Source organism: Pogona vitticeps, chromosome 5 (assembly GCF_051106095.1).
Source record: "Pogona vitticeps strain Pit_001003342236 chromosome 5, PviZW2.1, whole genome shotgun sequence".
NCBI classification, from domain to species: Eukaryota; Metazoa; Chordata; class Lepidosauria; order Squamata; family Agamidae; genus Pogona; species Pogona vitticeps.
Genome location: NC_135787.1, coordinates 163,251,723 through 163,273,187, shown reverse-complemented (window position 1 = coordinate 163,273,187; position 21,465 = coordinate 163,251,723). Strand labels below are relative to the sequence as shown.

At 37.8% G+C, this 21,465-nt stretch overlaps 1 protein-coding gene across 7 annotated transcripts in view; it reads left to right on the top strand.

Moving 5' to 3' along the window:
- The window catches only part of TNRC6B (trinucleotide repeat containing adaptor 6B), a 158,616-nt gene extending 141,883 nt beyond the window's left edge, over positions 1 to 16,733 (top strand). For 3 of the 7 annotated variants that reach the window (XM_073000133.2, XM_073000136.2, XM_073000134.2), the window contains 8 exons: positions 1,463 to 1,600; positions 2,266 to 2,442; positions 4,138 to 4,284; positions 5,100 to 5,195; positions 6,765 to 6,992; positions 9,014 to 9,084; positions 11,685 to 11,824; positions 15,958 to 16,733. In XM_073000133.2, coding sequence (XP_072856234.2) covers positions 1,463 to 1,600; positions 2,266 to 2,442; positions 4,138 to 4,284; positions 5,100 to 5,195; positions 6,765 to 6,992; positions 9,014 to 9,084; positions 11,685 to 11,824; positions 15,958 to 16,345 — 1,385 coding nt within the window. In that variant the 3' untranslated portion in view covers positions 16,346 to 16,733. The remainder of the gene's footprint in view (positions 1 to 1,462; positions 1,601 to 2,265; positions 2,443 to 4,137; positions 4,285 to 5,099; positions 5,196 to 6,764; positions 6,993 to 9,013; positions 9,085 to 11,684; positions 11,825 to 15,957) is intronic. The other 4 variants (XM_073000137.2, XM_073000131.2, XM_078376142.1 and 1 more) reach the window with 2 other exon arrangements.
- The last annotated feature ends 4,732 nt before the right edge of the window (positions 16,734 to 21,465 follow it).

Sequence of the window (21,465 nt, the reverse complement as noted above, 5' to 3'; positions counted from 1 at the left end):
TCCGTTTAATGATGAAATCGCTTCACGATGTGTTTTTTGTGATGATTGAATGGGGAAAATGCACTTCACGATGATCGGTTCCCTGCTTCGGGAACCGATTTTTCACTTTACGACAATCAGAAAACAGCTGAGCATTGGGTTTCAAAATGGCCACCGGCTGTTCAAAATGGCTTCCTGCTGTGCTTAGGATGGATTCCTCGCATTACAGGCACCAGAAAATGGCCGCCCTATGGAGGATCTTCGCTGGACGCTGAGGTATTTCACCCATTGGAACGCATTGAACAGTTTTCAGTGCATTTCAATGGGCTTTTTACTTTCGCTTGACGACGATTTCGTTCTACAGCGATTTTGCTGGAATGGATTAACGTCAAGTGAGGCACCACTGTATTACATACTCATGCTAGAATCTAGGAACCCATATAGAAAGGATCAGTACATTAGACCTACTTTCTCCTCTCTGTCTGTACACAGACACACTTGCAGACATTGTAATAGTATATTAGAGGAATGGGTAGTAGCATGCTCCAGTCCAGCACTTATTTTTGTCTCTGTCTGAGTTAAGTACCCTTCTTTACGAGTTTGAAAGTGAGTTCTGTCCTAAATTTGAAAGTCTACAAATATTGGTTCCATGTGTATCTGAGATTGATAACAGATTTTTAAAAATGTTACTTGAATTAATTAAAATGGGATTATTTATTTATTTATTCATTCATTTATTCATTTATTCATTGCGTTTGTACCCCGCCCATCTAGTTAACTGACTGGGTGGCTTCCAACACATATAATAACAATATAAAAATATAACATTAAACATCAATAATCAAATTATTCAAGATTGCTGTTCAGTAATTTATGGTCAGTTGTATTTAGCTTAATGGTAGATCTCTTGTTGTGTATGCAAAAGATTCCAGACTCAGTCCTGATACCCTAGGCAAAGCTGAGAAGGCACCTTCTCGAAGCACTAGAAAATCCTTACCAATCAGTACTGACATTACTCAGCTAGATGGACCAGTAGTATGATTTGGTGTATAAACCATTTTTCCAATATTCCACCATTCATCAATGCTAATTAAAGAAGGAGTGACAGAGTTAAATACTTGCATTTGCCAAAAGAGACCTGTCTTTGGGGAGTGGGATGGGGGAGGCACAATTTTAACTGGGTGTGATATATGTGATGTCTTTAATAATGGAGGTATATAACTGACCAGTCACTTTTTTTCTTGTTCTAAAATATATTTGAGTTTTGATAATTTGATATTTATTTTATACATCATGGCAGTGTAAAGCATGTCCACAAGATTGCAGGTGCTTATGGTATTGACCGCAGAATATTTAACATTTGGTATCAGATCCATCCAAAGTGTAGAGGTATTTTGGTTTCAGCATTTAATTTGACTCATTATAATTACTCATAATCATATTTAAAATAAATCCAAAATATATTGTGTGATGTTTTTCACAGGTTTTGGTTCAAGTGGCATGGATTATGGCATGGTGGGAGGGAAGGAAACTGGATCAGAATCTCGCTTTAAACAGTGGACTTCTATGATGGATGGGTTGCCATCTGTAGCTTCCCAAGATGCCAGTATGCACAAAAATGGTGAGAACTTCCAGAGTGTATGATCAGAAAAGCATAGTTGGGGCATTTTTATAATGTCACTTTTCACCCAGTAGGAGATTTAATCTAATAATCTCAATCTCCTTTGTGTTATTAGGGGAATAAACTGTGCTAATGAAAAAGATGCAGTATTTGGTGCCTTAAAGGCTAAAAATCTTTATTTGGCATTAATGTTTCGTGGACTGTAGCCAAGTTCATCACATGCAATTAATTAGATGGGTTGTAGTCCACAGAAGCGTATGTTAAATGAAATGTTTTAGTTTTTAAGACAGCACAGAGTCTTGGAACTGCAGAGCTATAAGAAACCCTATGGATCATTGAGTCCATTCCCTGTCAGGGAAGTACAGTCGGGAATCAAACTTCCAACCTCTGGCTCTGCACTCAGATACCTAAACCACGCAAGAATGTCTATTTTTTTCATGGGGTTTAATCGAGGGAATTTTTTAAGTGCTACTTCTTGGCATTTGTTTTTTACTCATCCTTTGGTTGTTGAAATACACAATCCTAGTACTCACTTTGCAGTTTGCCTAAACAATTAGATAACTGTATTCTGTGTTCTCTGTCATTAATTTTTATATTCTGTTTTCTATTACACTAGTAATTTACTACTGCCATGGAATTGATTTTCCATTAATTTTTTCCCCCAGGGACAATTGTGCCCCCTGGAAAGGCCCGAGGAGGGTCACCCTATAACCAGTTTGATATACTTCCTGGTGACCCACTGGGCAGTCACACAGGTCCTGCTGGTGACAGTTGGTTACCTGCCAAATCTCCACCAACAAGTAAGATTGGAAGCAAATCCAGCAATGCCAGCTGGCCTCCAGGTAATTTGAGTATGCTCTTGTAATGCATTCATAGTATTTATAGAGATTATATCCCATTGGATAAATAGTGAAATGTTAACATCAAGAACTTCTGAACAATAGCCTGCTTCTGTGCAAATAGATTTTGTGGAATTTTCAGATTTCATGCTGTCCTCTAATAAACACACTCAGGAAGTAACAAGACAATAAACAGAACTAGGTAGTCCTTTATCATTGTAATAAGAAATGACAAATGGGAGTAATGGAAACAAATTGCTTTTAGAAATTAGTTTCCAGGTTCTGGTTTATGTATAAGATCATTTTTGAAAGTGCATCAAAAGAGGAAAATTTTTAAAAATCAGAAGAAACCATGTCAGCTCAAAATATTGGAGGAGCAAAACAATTAGTTGCATAAATATAAGGAGTCTGTATATTTAAAGAACATGTATCCAGGTGAAAACTTTAACCACATGTTCAAATATGGAGTAGTCAGGTATTTAGGTCATTGGATGGAGAAGTAGTATTCCTCCAGTCTTAAAGTGCGAGTCTTTTTACAGTTACAAGGACTCATAGTCCATGTACTCTGTTAGACTCCACATAAGAGGAGTACAAATTAAAGTGTATGAACATCTGCAGATCTCAAAGATGGTTTAAAATGAAATGTTATGAGCAATAATTTCCAGTGAAGGAAGAAAAAGCACCTGGCATGACAGAATCATATGTCTCAAAGAAACATGGTTGACATCAAGCTGAAAGAACTAGGTTCTGCCTTTAAAAATGCTGTAGTGCTAAAAATAGCAGCCTTTGTTAAACAGACTTCTGCTTTAAGTCTAGGGAATATTGAGGCTAAAGCAGCTGTCAGTTGAGTCTGTATGTGATATTCAGATTCCTTCTTCCATTCAAATCTAAACTCTTCAGCTTTCCAACAAACATTTATAAAGAGCTAATGTAGATTTTGGTTTGTCCAAATAGCCAATCAGTTCATCTAACAGTGAAGGAGATGTTGAACCTCTAAAAGTACATGGTGCATAAATAGTCACCAAAAAGTACTGTAATTGCGAATATTGCCATTTGCCCTCACACATAAATGGTGTTAAAACTGAAAGACTAAAAACAGCAGAAATTCTCCAACTGATCCTATTAAATTGGCAAAAGTAGTGGGGCTGGTGCTTACATTCCTCAGCAGGTAAGTTATACATGTGTTAAAGCATGACTCATGGGATTTACCTATTGCTGATGTTTTCTTCTCCACTATTTGTGAAAAATTCTGCCATTCTGCTCCTTATACCAATGTTTTATACTTAATTCTGCAAAAATTTTATAGAGTGCATTTGCATAAGCTATGTGGTTAAAAAAGTAAATTGGTCCTCAAATGTTACTAATGTACTGCCCTATATACAGTATTTATTTGGAGGGTGTTTTTCTGTAATTTGGAACAGTCTGATTGATTGATTATAAAGAGATAGGAGTGAAAACAGATCTTTAAAAAAATGTAACTCATGACTATAGAAACCCAAATACCTCTCCAGATTCTTAAATATACATTTGTCTTTCTTCCTCCCGCCACTAACTCCTTTAGTCTCATACACACACCAGAATTTTTAGATATCCCAAAAAATAACCGTAGTTGAGAAGATGTATGCAGTGTGTGAGATAAAACTTGGAACGTTTTATTTGAAGTAATACTGAATTATTCTTCTTAACTTTCTGATTCAGAGTTTCAGCCAGGAGTGCCATGGAAAGGTATTCCAAACATTGACCCTGAATCTGATCCCTATGTGACCCCAGGAAGTGTACTGGGGGGTACAGCCACATCCCCTATTGTAGATACTGATCATCAACTTCTGCGGGACAACACCACAGGTTTGTTTTTCATACCACTGAAATTTGCTTTTAAGAACTGATGTTGTTTTTGTTGTTGTTGTCACAAAGGAATCTATGTCTGCCTATTACAACTTACTTAGACTTAAAAGGAAACTGCATATTGAATCAGCAAATCTCTTTGCTGATTGATAATATGGGCAGGATAGTTGCAGAAGTGAATGAGTGGAGTTTGTGACCCTTAACTGATTGTTCCCTTCCGTTTCTTCTGCCATCTTCTTTTCTCCCAGTCATCCAGATTAACTTGGAGAGAAAGACTTTGCAAGCAGGTGAATGATTAAGGAATCTATTGCTAATTCCTGCATTTCCAATGCAAAGGGTTCATGTCCCACATTAGTTTTGAGAGGAAATGGCCTGTATTCCAAGGCATTACTATGCTGGTGCAAGATCCATTGTGCTAACAGTTGAACATTTATGGCTAGCACAAGAGGACTATCCAGTACAATTTTCCAGAGGCAGTTGCATAACAGGTTGAATAACTGATAATGTATCCAGTTGTGCAGCTGTTTGTGATATATATGATAATTGCATTAGGAGGGATTTTTCACTCTGCTAGCATTTGTATTGGATTTAGGGCACTGTTTTCCATCTCTTAACATACTTTGTTACCCTGTGGTTTAATAATGTAGAAGACACTTTGGCTTAGATAATCTAAAATTGCATTTACAAATTTATAGGATGTTCCTGCTGTCCATCATGATGACTTAAATCAGTTTTATATTTAGAATTGAAGTCTATTAGAAAAGTTCCCCAGTGCTCTATAAAGTTTTCCATTGTCCTCCCTTATTTTGCCACAGGGTCTAATTCTTCCCTCAACACCTCGCTGCCTTCACCTGGTGCCTGGCCCTACAGTGCCTCTGACAATTCCTTTACAAATGTTCATAGCACTTCAGGTATGTATATTTCATTGCCAGACTCTTCTAATCGACTTGGCAGAAGACACTAGAACATTGAAGTTGATTGATTTTACCATATAGAAAGTATATATGAAATAGGTTCATCATTCTTGAGAAAGACTTTATTTAATTTTTAGAATGGTTAGGTATAGCTTTAACATTTAAATGTCTGTAAATAATTTCAGTGATATTCACAGATTGATCAGTCACTTGTTAGACATTTTATAGATAGGAATTATGTAGTCAACAGGTACAGTAGAAGAAAGCAATTCAGATAATATGTTGCAATTACAGTGGTGCCTCGCTTAACGATTGCTTCATATAACGAAAAATTCACTTAACGATGGCTTTTTCTGAGTGATCTTGTGCTTCACTTAACGATTTTCCCTATGGGCGATTTTCGCTTAACGATTTCGGGACCATGCGTCACTTAACGATGACAGTTTTAGGTCCCCTTGTTTCGCTTAACGTTTTTTTTACAACCCCGTTTTTGCTATTTTTAAAATATTCTAAAATGTTTAAAAAATGTTTAAAATGCTTGGAATCGTTAGTGCACCTAATAAAACCTTCATTAACTTAATTTGGCTTTGTTCTGAGTCTTTCTGAATTTTTGTGAATTTTTTTCCCCCATTGAAATAGGCTTCAATGCATTTCAATGGGTTTCGCTTAACGTTTTTTCCTATGGGGATTTTTGCTTAAGGATGGTAATCCGTTCCAATTGGAACGGATTATCCGGTTCTCAATGCATCTCTATGGGAAATGGTGTTTCGCTTAACAATGTTTTCACATAGCGATGTTTTTTTTGGAACCCATTAAAATCGTTAAGCGAGGCACCACTGTATATGCCGCATTTCTCCCAATAAGGGACCCAAAGCGGCTCACAACCTTAAGATTAATAAAATTAAAAACTAAATAAATCAAACATTAAAAGACAAATTAAACAGTATATGATTGAAAATAAAATTAAAAGATTAAAACATGAAAACATAGAAAAAATTAAAGTTATTTGCTAAAATGGCAGATTTTCAAGTTATTTATTTGATAAGCAGCTGGCTTGACATACTTATTTATGTTTTGTAGATAACTGAAATGTTGCCATGTTAATTCATGTGCTGAATTCATGTCCTGTTTTCCAGATACCTAAAAATATTTGATCCAAAATGATTTTAGTATTACATTCAGTTTGAAGGTTTTATTTGATAATTGTTTTGTTACAATATTTGTAAATATTCTAAGACAGGATAATTTAACATCTTATAGTAGTTTTAACAGAGGTGATGGAATGAAGGTTGTGTACAATATGTATGCATACATAATTTCCTGTGCACACTTACTTGTGAACATCATTGTTCTTAGGAAAATAGGGAAAATGATGTGCACTATCTTAAGATTTGTCTTAGCAAGTATAACTACACCTTATGGAAACTAAAGCATTAGCTGGTATGAATTAGATATGGCAGATCCATAAATTCAAGGTGTCACAGAAGTGTGTGTACTGTTACAACTTGGCGATAAACTGAACTTATTTTTTGTGTTGATGTTGTTGCTTTCTATTGCTGTTTTCAGCAAAATTCAGTGATTACAAATCAACATGGTCTCCAGATCCCATAGGACCGAATCCTGCTCATCTCTCCAACAAGATGTGGAAAAACCATATTTCCTCAAGAAACACTACAGGCCTACCCCGCCCACCTCCTGGACTGAGTAATCCAAAATCATCCTCTCCTTGGAGCAGCACAGCACCCCGCTCACTCAGGGGAGGTTGGGGGGCACAGGATTCAAGGCTTGCCTCTGGTGAGGGCTGATTTCTAATATTCTTGTTCATTGGTTGTCAGGGTACTGTATATGGGTTCACCACTCATAACAATCAGTGTTTGATTAGGTGTTAGATTAGAAGTACAGTGGTGCCTCGCTTAACGAGCGCCCCGTTGAGCGATTAAATCGCTTAACGAGGGGCTCTGGGCCATCGCTGGAGCATTTGCTCAGCGATGGCCCCTATGGCTTTTTTTCACTTTGCGATATTCGCTAAGCGATTGGCTTAGCGAATATCGCATAACAAAGCGGGGGAGAACAGCTGATCGGCGGTTCCAAAATGGCCGCCGGAAGGTCCGCGCCGCATTTTTGCGCCCTGCCCTCGCTTACCGAGGGCACGAAAATGGCAGCGCTATGGAGGAAGATCACTTAACGGTGAGTTTTAAAGCCATAGGAACAAAGTTCAATGCGTTTCTATGGCTTTTTTATTTCCGTTTAGCGATGTTTCGCTATAGCGAAGGTTAATCCGGAACGAATTAACCTCGCTATGCGAGGCACCACTGTAGTTCCTCTGTACAATGAAATGCATATTTTCTTTAAAAGACCCTTTATATTATTTTTGCCATATTTTCCACCATTGACCAATATCAATATTATGCCCTATATTTTGTGCCCACTTAGTCATACATTCTTTAATTTTAAGGAGAATATATACAAGATGTTTTACAGGTGGCATATGACTCCAGAAAAATTGTTGAAGATGTATACAGATGTTTCAAATGTTTGTTGGAAATGTGAAGCACATGTGGGAAGCTATTATCATATGTAGTGGTCATGTAGAGTAGCGAAATAGTATTGGAAAAGAGTACATGCTATGCTGCAACAAATATTACTCTGTAAGGTGCCAAAGACCCTGACAGTTAACGGAAATGTTTCCCAGAACTTGCAGGGAAATTTTTAGTGACAATAAATTATGTCATTCAACTAGCATGCTGGTGTTAGGGAGGTTAAATTCTTCCAGAATGGGAAGCCACAGTTTTTTTCCCTCCTCTGCAAGATATTTTTTGTCAGTGTTAGTGAAAATCTTCACACTTGTGAGAGTAATTGTGCAGATTGTGTAGTGTAGCTAAACTGCAGTAGTTGCTCTCTTGTTACATGGCCTTTTAAGAAGTAGACTCTTCAGATGTATTGTCATCAATTGATCAATCAATTACAGTAGTCTCTCTGTATTTGTTCTCCGCATGTCTTTGCATGTATGCGTTTGCATGTACTTTTCTTTACTAAAGAAAGACACTCTAGCTTGTGGGGCAAATTGCAGATATCTCAGAAGAAACCTGCTTGTTGTCTCATTCTCATGGTAAAAGTGAAAAATTTCATGGAGCTTAATGAACTTTTAACAGGTTTGGAGCAAGGTTCCTGCTAAGCTGGGCATGTGTTTGGGTGCATGTGACTTTGCTTCCTTCTCGCAGCTGGGTTCCTCCTCTGCACAGCTATTGGTTAGGTTCTGGTCGTGACAGAACCGAGTGCTTGGGGGGCAGAGTCGTGCATGCACGCAAGGGCGGAACTGCAAGAGGGAAGCAGAGCCCTGCCCAGTGGAGTTTGAAAATTAGAGGGCACGTTCGTTTGGAGTAGTTCTACTAGATTTCTTTACATATCTAGAAAATACTGCAGCAGGAAATGAAGACTAGGACTGAGCCTTGGCCTTAGTTTAAGTGACTGAAATAAACCTATTTGGAGTTGTATTGTTGTGAGTTGGAACTTCCAGAATTCTGCCCTGGGAATTCTTGCAGAATTCTGGGATTTGGAGTCCAAAATAATTATAAAAATAATACAAAAGTATTCATTAAAAGATAATATTTAAAATAATATTTAAAACTTCTTAAATATAAGAAGGCATCTTATATCATTAATAGGCAAAGATCAATAAATATGCATAAATAGTCTGTCTTTCATGTTTAATAATGAAATACGTTACGTAACTAGTTTCAGTTATGTTTATTCTGTTGCATTTGTCAGTTCTTTTACATGGCTCTCATCCAGATGTCCACTGTTTTTATTTGTAGCCTCTACTTGGAGTGATGGTGGTTCCGTTCGTCCCAGCTATTGGCTGGTTCTTCACAATCTCACTCCACAGGTATATTCAACTTCTGGCTCCTGTTCATTACCGAAACTTGGACATTCTGGCTTATTAATTCTTTTTAAATATAATTGCAGTTCTGTTTTCCTCAACAGTCATAGAGGCTGTTTAGATTGATTTGTTGTAAGCCACAGTATTGCACTTTCAGCTTTGTATCAATTAATTACAATGTATGTTTTACTTATCTAAGAGAACAGTTGTTTGATGTCTGAAATCCTGTTTTTTTATCATAAAAAGCATAAATTGTAGTTCATCTTAGTCATCAAGTAAAGCATCTATCTCTGCTATGATTCTCAAGCCAGCAGGTGCACACGCACCCCAAACTGCAGCAGTGATTCTTTATTTACTAGGTGAAAGTTACACCTATAAGTGTGCAAACAGAATTTCAGATAGGATTTACTACTGTGTTTCCCCAAAAATAAGACAGGGTCTTATATTAATTTTTGCTCCAAAACACATTAGGGTTTATTTTCAGGGGATGTTTTATTTTACAGTCATGTCATGTTTTGGTTGCTACACAATGCTGCACAATGGTGGAGGGTGGGGTTTCATTTAACTAGGGCTTATTTTTGGTGTAGAGCTTATATTACGAGCTTCCTGAAAAATCATACTAGGTCTTATTTTGTGGGAAACAGGGTACCATGTTTTCTACTTCTTCAGGACATTTTCAAAGTTAGAACTGCCAGCTTTCCCCTCTTACGTTTCCATAGTGAAACCACAGAATGTTTCCAGCACTGCTGCCAGTAGCTTTGTGTAGTAAGGCTGGTTGAACATTTATGTCTCCGTTTCTTCACTGAAAATATTTCTGAAACTGGTTTTTACTCTGTACTAGTTACAGTTAAAATGAGTTCCTGATAGGAAATATTTGAATCTTCTGATACTTTCTGGTTTGCTAAGGTAGAAGGCTGCACCACATATGTTTCTGTGTTCACAGAATGGGAGGCGGAGGAGTAGGGATAGCTTTGATTCAGTTGTCTTGAAAGGAAGTCCTCCCAAGCACTAATGAATGGAATGATTCAGCAGGCACTGGAAAAAGAGGAGTCTTGTCAATAGTAAAAGAAAGAACTATTGTATAATTGATCCTCTTTTATCAAAGACCTGCAGTTGAAAGACCAGAAATAATCATTAGTCTAAGAATATTTGTTTGAGACTTGAGTTAATTGGGGCTTAATTTCAATATATACAGAATTTTAAAGTGACACTTTTTTTGACATAACCAATTTGTAACATTTTATCAGAGGAAGACCTGCTATATATTAGTAATGAGGTACATAATGGTATAAGCATGGGCTACTTCCTTGATGTTTATTCTATTAATATCTCTGCCTTTGCAGAACTATCTGGGTTTTGTTTGTTTGGCAACTCTATTAGATTTTTCCTTTAACCTGTTTTTAGCTTACTAAGCCGCTAAGGCAAAGCAGTCTGGCAGTCAGCGTTGGATGAGTTGCCTTTATCTGAGTCATTAACTGAAGAAAATATTCTATTTGAAAATGGCATGCGCTGTACAGTTCCCATGGCTGTCATTTTCAGAAAGCACTGTTCACATTTCCTGTTCCTGTGCTCAAAATGTAAAATTTTAGTTTGGGAAAGAAACCTTGACCACTGCACTGCCTTAGAGAACAACAGAGCCTCCTCCTCAACCCTAGATTGCTTCTCAAACCTGGACCATGTTGATTGGCTGCCGGCTACTCTCCATAAACTTTCTTTGTTTGTTTGTTTCTTTCCTTCTTTCTTGTTTTTGTATCCTTGTGTAGCAGGAACTGTGAGGAGGGAAATGGTGGAGAAGTCATCTTGCTCAGACTGCTCCCTTCCTTTTATCTGAACTCTATGGAAAGTAAATGTTTGAAGCAGATTGTTCTACAGAGAAGAGTTTAATGGTCATTATTTTGGCCCAGTCACCCCTGACAGATTAGTATTCTTAGTAGGCATATTTTTTCTGCCAGTGTACCACTAATAATTCTCTTCTATAAAGATAGGTATTTGGAGAACCCATAGACCAGTAGTTCCCAACCTTGCATAACCAATGTGTTATTGAACTTCAACTCCCCAAAGCCTTTACCATTAGCTTTGCTGGCTGGGTTTTTGGGAGTTGTTGTCCAAGAGCACCTGGGTGATCCAAAGTTGGAAACCAGTGCCCTAAGAATGGCAACTCCCTGAAAGCGAGTTCAGTCAAAGTGATGCCAAATCCCATTATGGCTATTGTAAATTCAGATGATTTGGTTCACCCATACACCTTTCCTTAGTCCTCTTGTCCCCTGTTGAAGGGAGTCCATACTGGAATAGATGCCCATTACCATAGAGCATCAGGACTTTTTGTGCTCCTAATGTGGAGTGTCTTAGTATGGCTAACCAGATTTAGGAGAAAAAAAATAGATATTTGATTCTGAAACATTTATTTTCCACAGTTGCTTGTTAATGTTAAATTTATACAGAACTTATCTTCCACTAATCTTAGGAGTTTAAATTATCTTGTTATGATTACCCAGTGACATTGTGTTATATAGTAACCATGCTATTTCAAGAATATTTACATGATGAAAATACTCAGGCCCTTTCTTTCATTAAATCTGTTGTTTGTCTTTGCTGTTCTTCGCAAGATCGATGGGTCAACTTTGAGGACTATCTGCATGCAGCATGGTCCACTGCTGACATTCCACCTGAACCTGACCCAAGGCACCGCCCTTATCCGATATAGCACCAAGCAGGAGGCAGCCAAGGCCCAGACTGCACTGCACATGTGAGTTACGCCAGTAACCTTCTCCAGCTTCACAGGCTCTTTTTTGTCTATCCCCTGTGTGTATAGGAATAATTCAGATATTTTGTCTGTTGAGTGCCTTGGTTTGGACTGTGATCTTCTTTTCAGTTTGAAGACCCTTTTATAATCATGGTTGGTCAATATAATTATAGATTTTTACTAACAGCAAAACTATGCTTTTAAAACTAGTGTCTTGACAGTGAGATAGAATGAACTAACAGACAACTTAGTATTTGGCATAATTCTTCCCAATATCCATTGCTGCAGATAAATCCTAGTTTTGATAGATTCTCCCCTCTCTTGAAATCAGTTCCTACCCAGCAACCCACCCTCTTTTGTGCTATTTAACATCTTGGCACATCATCACCACTGATCAATGATGAACTATACTACTCAGTTGAACAACAAACTGAAATCTTTTAGGTGGAGGGAAGTAAAAATAAAAAACTGAAATAATATGGTTGCATCTGTGTGCACACCCTCTTATAACTGGGGATGTAGCTGTGTTCAGCAGTAAAACAATCACATTCAAACTCATGTTAAGTAGGAGTCAGTACACCCCTGCCATCATTTAAAGTGCCTCTGAGGAATCCCAAATAAAGATCAACTGTGCTAGCAGGTCTTTCCTGACGTTTTCTTAGTTCCATCCTACAGTAGGATCCATGGTCTGCAGAGAGCTTCCAAAGCATCAGAGAGATCTCATTGTTAAAAGGTATCAATCAGCAGAAGGGTACAAAATAATTTCTAAGGCATTAGATATACCATGGAACACAGTGAAGACAGTCATCATCAAGTGGAGAAAATATGGCACAGCAGTGACGTTACCAAGAACTGGATGTCCCTGCAAAATTGATGAAAAGACGAAAATTGGTCAGGGAGGCTGCCAAGAGGCCTACAGCAACATTAAAGAGCTGCAGGAATATCTGGCAAGTACTGGCTGTGTGGTACATGTAACAACAATCTCCCACATTCTTCATACGTCTGGCCTAAGGGATAGTGGCAAGACAGAAACCTTTTCTTACAAAGAAAAACATCCAAGCCTGGCTCAATTTTGCAAAAACACCATCATGACAATGACCCAAATCATACATCCAAATCAACAAAGGAATGGCTTCACCAGAAGAAGATTAACCTTTTGGAATGCTCCAGCCAGAGCCCAGACCTGAATGCAATTGAATATCTGTGGGGTGATCTGGAGAGAGCTGTGCACAGGAGACGCCCTTGCAATCTGACAGATTTGGAGCGTTTTTGTAAAGGAGAGTGGGCAAATATTGCCAAAACAAGATGTGCCATACTGGTAGACTCAAACCCCAAAAGGCTGAGTGCTGTAATAAAATCAAAAGGTGTTTCAACAAAGTATTAGTTTAAGGGTGTGCACGTAGATGCAACCATATTATTTCAGTTTTTTTATTTTTACTTCACCTAAAATATTTCAGTCTGTTGTTCAACTGAGTTGTACAGTTCATAGGTCTTATTAAAGATGGAAAAAGTTCTGAAATGATTTATCTTTGTCTCATTTTTTACATCACAGACACTTGACATTTTAACGGGTGTGTAAACTTTTTATGTCCACTGTATATTCTTGTTACTTCCTTTGTGAATGATAGAAGGGGCTTTCTGTGGTCACATTCTTTTTGTTCAAGTTACTTCTGCAGCAGGGTTATGACACCACCAGCAGGGGGAGAGTTTCAGTAATTGAAGACTTCTTCCTCCTCTTCCATAACTCCCATGATACTCATATAGTGAAACATTTACTCATGAATTTAGAAAAACAGAAGGAATTACATGGGCTCAACTGGAGCAGGCTGAGTCAGTCTCCAGAGGTGCAGAGAAAGTGATTTAAAAAAAAAAAGACTGTAATAGAGCACTACTGATGTGCTGAGTCACATTGGAAAAAAAGAGAAAAAAACCTAAGCAGGAGGGAGCAGTGGAGGGCTTCCCCCCCTTTTTTTTTCTCTTGTCTTAAAAGTCTGGTTGAGATCCTGCACACAGCCAAATCCATGGTGGATTTAGCTGCAGAAAGGTTCTCAACTAGACCTTTAAGTGAAAGAAAAGAAACAATGCTTCTTGTTGTCTCATTTTGTTTCCTCCTGTTTCCAGACATTTTCTGTTGTTTTTTAATAAGTGAAGCGGCACAGCCACAATGCCCTAATAAATTTTTTAACTTTATCTGCACCTCTGTGAAGGCAAAGAGGAAGTGTTTAACTTGCCAATATACAGTGGTACCTCACAAGATTACCCCTCAAAACGACGAATCCGCATGACAACGAGGTTTTGCGACTGCCATTTTGCTTCTCAAAACAGTGATTCCTATGGGAGAATTTCGCTGGACGATGATTTGGTCCGTGCTTCGCAGACCGTTTTTTCGCAAGACAATTTTTACAGCTGATCGTCGGCTTCGCAAAATGGCTTCCCTAGGGGTGATCTTCGCAAAACGGGTGTTTTTGGGCCCGTTTTTCGCAAGATAGTGATTTAAAACAGCTGATTGGCGCTTCGTGAAGCAGCTTCCTTATGGGCCATTTTCACTGGACGACGACGATTTTTCCCCATTGGAACCCATTAAAAGGGTTTCAATGCGTTCCAGTGGGGAAACGCTTTTTGCAAGACGATGTTTTCACAAGACAGTGATTTCAATGGCACAAATTAACATTGTCTTGCGAGGGCACCAATGTACTGAAGTTGCTCTTTTCTTAAGCTGCTTCACAATAAGAGAAATTAACCGCAGCAGGCAGTTGACAGCTGCAAAGCTCACTTTGTTTCATTTCCAGTGATTGCATGTATTGGAAACAAATTTAAATAGTGTGAACTTACCCACACCAAAAAAGCAGAAGCTCCTGACAGAGGACGAGAAAGGTGCAGGAAGGAATGCTCTATGGATGATTTGGTTTAATCATGTGATCATCAGAAAAAGGAGCAAACCAACCCGTCCTCGCAGCAGACCAAGCAGTGGGCAAAATGCCCATCTGATCACACATTGTGTTTTCTATAAACCAGCTTCCTGTATTCAGACATGTGAGTAGTGTCTGAATGCAAACATGAGAGTTCTGTGTCAGCTTATGGAATTGTTCATATATCCTCCTTGGCGAAAGGTTTTCATTTGTTTCTCTTTAATCTTAGCCCAAACTATGTATATACTGTATCTCTTTAAGGAACAGTTTAAAAAATTCCATCTCAGATCCAGAGTGTCTCAAATGGAGAAATGAGTGGATTTTTTTTTTACTTGTGCTTATAGAGGCTGCCAATTTAACAGACTGTAGCTGTAAACACTTGTGCTATATCACATCCAATTCCAGATGACTCTCCCAACTCTCAGGCATTTCATTTGGAACTTTAAAAGCTGCAGCAGGAGTTAGGAAGGCCATGTAGCATAAGTGAAAAATCCTATGTGATTCAGTTTGTTTAAGCTGCAGTTCCGAATTTGCAGAGGACTTTGACCTAAGAATAACTTTTCATTGGTTAAAACTATTTGTGTCCTGAAGCTGCATAAGCATTGTCCTAATACCATTCTCTAATTTCTAGCCTGTAAAGATGGCAGCCTTATAACTGTTACTTAGCACATGATTTTACATGTTTTTATGAACCATCATTTGGATAAATTGGGTAAGAAATCTTCTTAAACAAAAACTGTGTGTACAACTTCTGCAAGAGGGATGCTGAAGCAGCTTTTGTTCACTCCAAAAGAAATCTGATTTTTTTTCTTTCACGTGAGCAAAGACAAAAATGGTGACATTTCCTACCATTGCTTCCTTTTCATCATTGTGGACCCTGGGGGGAAAACTTGAATGTTCAAAAAATGTGATAATCCCATTATAAATAATCATGACCATATTCACTTTCATACTGGTGCCCAGGATATGGAGCCTCTTGTAAACATGTATCCCAGCAAATAAGATTTTTTTTCCTTATAAAGAAAATGGAAGGCTTCTAGAATGTGATTATATTTCCATGCAGGGAAAGATAATGCAATGGGATGCAATATTTTCCGACTTCCACCTGTTGATCTATATTTGACTTCCATAAAATACTCAATACTGAATTCTGTTCATAATTCTTGGAATTTTCTTATGTTGATTTCTGTATATTTATCCTTTTTCATTGTTTTTGTTTTGTTGTAGGTGTGTTTTGGGAAACACTACCATCCTGGCTGAGTTTGCCACAGATGAGGAAGTCAGTCGTTTTCTGGCACAAGCTCAACCCCCTACACCTGCAGCAACACCCAGTGCACCTGCAGCAGGCTGGCAGTCTCTAGAAACAGGACAGAATCAGACAGATCCAGTGGGACCTGCTTTGAATCTTTTTGGTGGGTCAACAGGGCTTGGGCAGTGGAGCAGTGGTGGCGGCGGCAGCAGTGGGGGTGACCTTGCTGGTGCTTCATTATGGGGCCCCCCAAATTATTCTTCAAGCTTATGGGGGGTTCAAAGTGTAGAAGATCCCCACAGGATGGGAAGCCCTGCTCCTTTACTACCTGGAGACCTTCTGGGTGGAGGGTCGGATTCAATCTGAACTTAAAACTTTCAACTCTGACCTCGTGACCTTTTTTGGAACAGCAGCAGCACTAACTTGACCTTTTCTTTTTTTTCAACTTGCAATAAATACATTTTAAAAGGAAAAAAGAAAATGGAGAGAAAAAAGGTGGGTCATTGACAGGACTGTCTGAGCACATAGTTGCCTCCCTTATAACTTCAGTTTTTTCGTTTGGAATATGAATCCAAAAAGAGAACATATCACTCTTGAAATACTTGAATCATGAACGCCAACTTAGAAAGACAATGTGAAGCAAGTACACATACCATTTAAGTCTAAACACAAAAAATTAAAAAAATTAGTTTCTAGTTTTTCACTTTTTCATGTTATACGGAAGTTGTTGCTAAGAAACATATATACTGAAAAATAGCTTTTTAACTTTGTTTGCACTGGGTGTGTTTCCGTCCTTAGGTCTACTATGTTGGGATGGGGTGGGGTTCAAAAGAATGGGGTGGGTGGGAGGGGAAGACTTGACGGAGCCTCACTTTAAAAAACAAAAACAAAAAAGGAAAAAAAACACTTTGTGATTGGCTGGTTGATATATACCAGTATGTTCTGGCACATGTAACTGCCCATGTGTACGTGTTTGAGTGTGAGTGTGTATGATTGTGTGTGTGCATATTTCTGTCTTGGAAAGCTGCATTGCTGTTGGTCAGCAACCTATCTGACTAGACTCTTAAAACTGAATAATGATGGTGCCTGTGAATGATACAAATTCAAAATGACCTGTGTTGAAAATCTGTCTGGTGGTATCTCCCCTCCCCCCAGGTATTAAGTGCAGTACAGATCCTGTTCTGAACTTGCTGTAGAGCAAAACACTGCCATATCCTTAAGATTTGGTGGGAGTGGTGCTGGTGTGGGGGCTTGGAGTTGGAATTGGATTTCTGTTTTGCTTAGAAGTGTATTCCTCTTCTAAAGTAGATGATTTAAATGAATACAACCTTTAAAAAAATAACATGGCTTTCCACCTTCTGAGGACATTAGAGGGAAAGGAACATCACATTTCTTTGTGACAAAGACCCATATAATGGTTGAAGCTTCTGCAGTCGTTAAGAACTGAATCCTGTGCTTATTTTTAAGTCAGTACATGAAGATTTTTATCCATTTTTGAAAAATCCACCAAATGTTCAGGCCTAACTGGACTTTTCTTTAAATGATCTGCTGTTTGTGACAAACTAAATGTCAGTAGTTTGCTGGCCCTTCTTGTGTTGTGAAAGCACATGCAGCAACTTTTGTTCTATTTTCTCCATTGTGAGCGTTACCTGTGCCAGGCCTAGGCATATTACAGCACCAGACCATCACTGACAGAAACGTTTACTTACGAATGTTCTTAAACCAGTGTGTACTTTTCTCTGTATTTTCCTGTGTATGTCTTGCTTAGGCAGGCATATAATTAGCAAAGACTTCTTTTGTTTATAAAGTATTGCACCTTTATTATTTTGACTTTTCCCTGTATGTTGCTTTTTATTGTCGGTATTTAAAGAGGTTGTATGTTGTTTTGTTTTAACAGCAATTTAGTAGTACTCTGGGCAGGATAGAGGAGATCTATAATTAATGCATAAGATAGCCAGTGTGTGCACTGGTAACAGAATTGCGTGTTATGAAGAAAGCTGTAGCAAACATTGCCTTTATAGAAACCAGTTTTTGGGGGTGGGCAGAGAGGATAAGAACAGGGATGGAATTAGAGGCATTCTTCTTTGAAGTTTTAGAACTTAGCTCTGGCTTTTCATTAGCTCTACGTCATACTGAATAACAAAGTGCTGCAATAGTCTGTACCAGCAAATACTTACATACTCTGGCACTTGGACGTAACAGATCTTATTGTACAGGATGATAACACCAGAAAGTCTTTCTCTAAGGTGATGTCTGGTATATAAATATGCATGTTGATGGCAGAACCAAAGCAGACCTCCTCATGCATATGGAGGAGTTTGTGAATTCTGTACATGAACCCAGTGTCACAAAGAAGACTAAACAAGGGGTTTGTTGCATTTATAGCTAACTACTATTTTCACTAAAGTATGTCAGATGGTGACTATGGGCCAGTGTTGTGTATTTACATTTCAGAATTCTGGAGCATTTGTGGACTTCAAATCTTTTCCCTTATTTCCGTCTCTGTCATGATGTCTCATCTGTTGATGCAAAATCCCTCCGCCCGCATTTCTGCCAGTTAGATTTTCTTCACAGCCCTACACGTCTGCTCCTAAAACAGCTGTATTTGTCTCTTGGGCCACTGGGTGTTGAAAACATGCAGGATAAACTATAAAGTCCTGAGCTGGGAGAACATCAAAATGCAGCACCTCATTGCTTGGAATATGTGACTTGACACAAGCTGGTTCACTACTGTGTTACCACTCTCTCCCAACCTGCCCTGTGGTCCCTTTGCCTGCACTTTGGATTTGTTGAGTTCATTACGATACAACGGTGAAAGCCGGGTGCTAGCGCCCCTCTTGTTTACAAGACATAATGAGGGAGATGAAATATTTTTTAAAATGAAAAGCTAAAATGTTCTTCCATCACAAGCCTAAAGGGAAAAAAATGAAAACTTATTTAAAAAAGACCAAAAAGTGCGTGTGCATATATATATATAAATATATATATATATATATAAAAGATGAAGACTAACTCTGGGAGCATTTAACAGTGTTTTTGTGTTTAACATTTATTTTCCTGCTTTAAATTTGCAAGCATTCTCAGGAATTCTAGGGTAGGAAGCCAGTTTTTGAAGATGGTTTATTTAACCTTTACCTTATCCTAGATAGATGGATGTTTCTTTCATAAACTTTTACAAGTTCCTGAACCTTCAAGGAGTTAAAATGATTTTTTTCTTTAGAAAAAAGAAAAAAAAAAAGAAAAATTGAACAGATATGAACTCCAGTTGTAGACAGAAGTGGGGATCAAATTTTTTAAGTAAAATTAATTACAAAAGAATTCTCAAGAACAGCAACAAAATTCATTGTATTCTTAAAAATTCAAGTTGTGAGAAGGTTTGTACATGTAGAGCTTAGTCTCAAATAGGAGTATGTGTGTAGTTGAATGGGGGAGTGTATGAATGAAACTATAATCATCTAGCTATTTCACAGAAAGCATAATCTTCCTCCAAGCACCTTTTTTTTTAAAAAAAAAGAGAAAAAGAAAAAAACTCACTTTGGCTTGACTAATTACGTCACCGCAGTTAAGACAAACTGCTGGGAGTATAGAATGGTGCTTCTTGAAAACACTTTTAAATTGAGAGAGTTCTTCATAAAGGAAGTATCTTTATTATGTCCCAGTAATGGAGCCATTTTAACTTGCATTCATTTTAAACCAGGAAAAAACTAAGAAAGAGGACTGTAGAATAATCCAGTGAAGTATACTTTGGAGAAAAACTGACTTGATGGGTTTTAAGATTTTGAAGATTTTTGATGTTTGCTTTTTTCCTTTCTCATCCAGAGCTGTGTAAATTAGAAATTTTGGGATGTTGTGTGACAGGGAGATAAGACACATCAGCTGTTGCTGCCAGACACCGGGGCTTCCATCTTTCAGAATCAGTTTATTTGAAGCTCTGTTCTGGAATGGTTAGCTCCTAGGTTCCAGCACAAAAAGAGAAGGACTTTATCTGCTTGAAGCTTTTTAGATAGAATGAAATCACAAACCACTTTAGTGCCTTTGTAATATACCCATGCATTCTGCAGAAGGATGAAAGCAGTTCAGTCACTCCCATGAAAATAAATCAGTCTCTGTTTCTAAATCAAAGCAATTGCTCTGAGCATGCTAAAAAGAAGCCTCATGTTCAAAAAAGCCTCAAAGGCCTGTTATGTTAAGACTTTCATATAAAGTGATATATAAGAAACTGATTTTACCAATTGGGGATGTTGAGATGCTCTTCATATAGAAAAATAATTTGCCAGAATATGGAAAATGTAATGCAAGAATCCCATCTGCACCTACCTTTGCTTATTCTATTAATATTTTCCCATATGAGTTGCCATTCTGATGGCTGTGTTGATAGTGCCACACACAAATATACATATATACACGTGCTACACCTCATACATTATTGCACACATACTTTGATATGTTGATACTATCTCACTATAGGTTACCTATAAAGCATGAAGTATTGCTTGGTTTTCTGTGACATCAGTTATCCCCCATAACTATACACTTCATTGTTTCCTTCAATTGTGGTAAGCAAGCAGGATACTTGTTTTCTTTTTGAAAAGAAACTATCTGACTACATTGTTAAAAGGATTTCACTTATTGGTTGACTCTTAAAAGACAAATCATAGTTTAAAAAATCAGTTTAAATTTGTGAATTGAAAAGAGTCATGTCTGACAACTGAAGGTAAATGCACAAAAATGTGCTATTTAAAGCATCATTTACCTCTAAACATTTTAACCTATGCATACTGAAATTGTTACATTTCTAAATAATTCAACTAAAATATTAAAATCTCAGCAATTTCTCATCCCTGTAACTCAACAATGTTTAGTTATCCCTTTTTGGACCACAGCAATACAAGATTCCAAACATTTTTTTTGCCTGATATGCCCTGATCAGTGAACCAGATAGAGAACCACAAACATCAAACTATTTTTGAGAATTTTATTTTCCCACTGGCTTGTCTGCCTGAAACTAGAAATAGAAATATGTGATAGACAAGCAAGATTTGCAATAAGTAGCTTAACATACCTTCTGCTACTTTCAAGATCACAGTGGACAGGGGAAATGTTTTCAGCATTTACAATACAGGTTATGTTATCATGTTTTCATGCGTGGTTCTGTGAACAGTGAGGTGTATTGCTATATCAGAACTACTATTGTGCCCTCCCCAACTTGAAGCCACACTTCAGATTGGTCTTGTTCCCATAAAAATACTATTTGCTTCTGTCAAGAGAAGAGCCTGTATCAATTTGTTGTCCTTTCTCTTTTGAGCTATGTATTGTAAGTGCACATGCCCAACTTAAAATTCAGCCCTTAATTTTCTATTTATTTCAGTTGTTTCATTCCTGTTTAAAATGTTGCCTGCGTAAAGTCTGCATTATCAGCTTCAGAATCTCCTTTGAATTAGTATGGTCTTCCTCTTTTGGTTCTGAGACTTCTCCTGTAACAATAC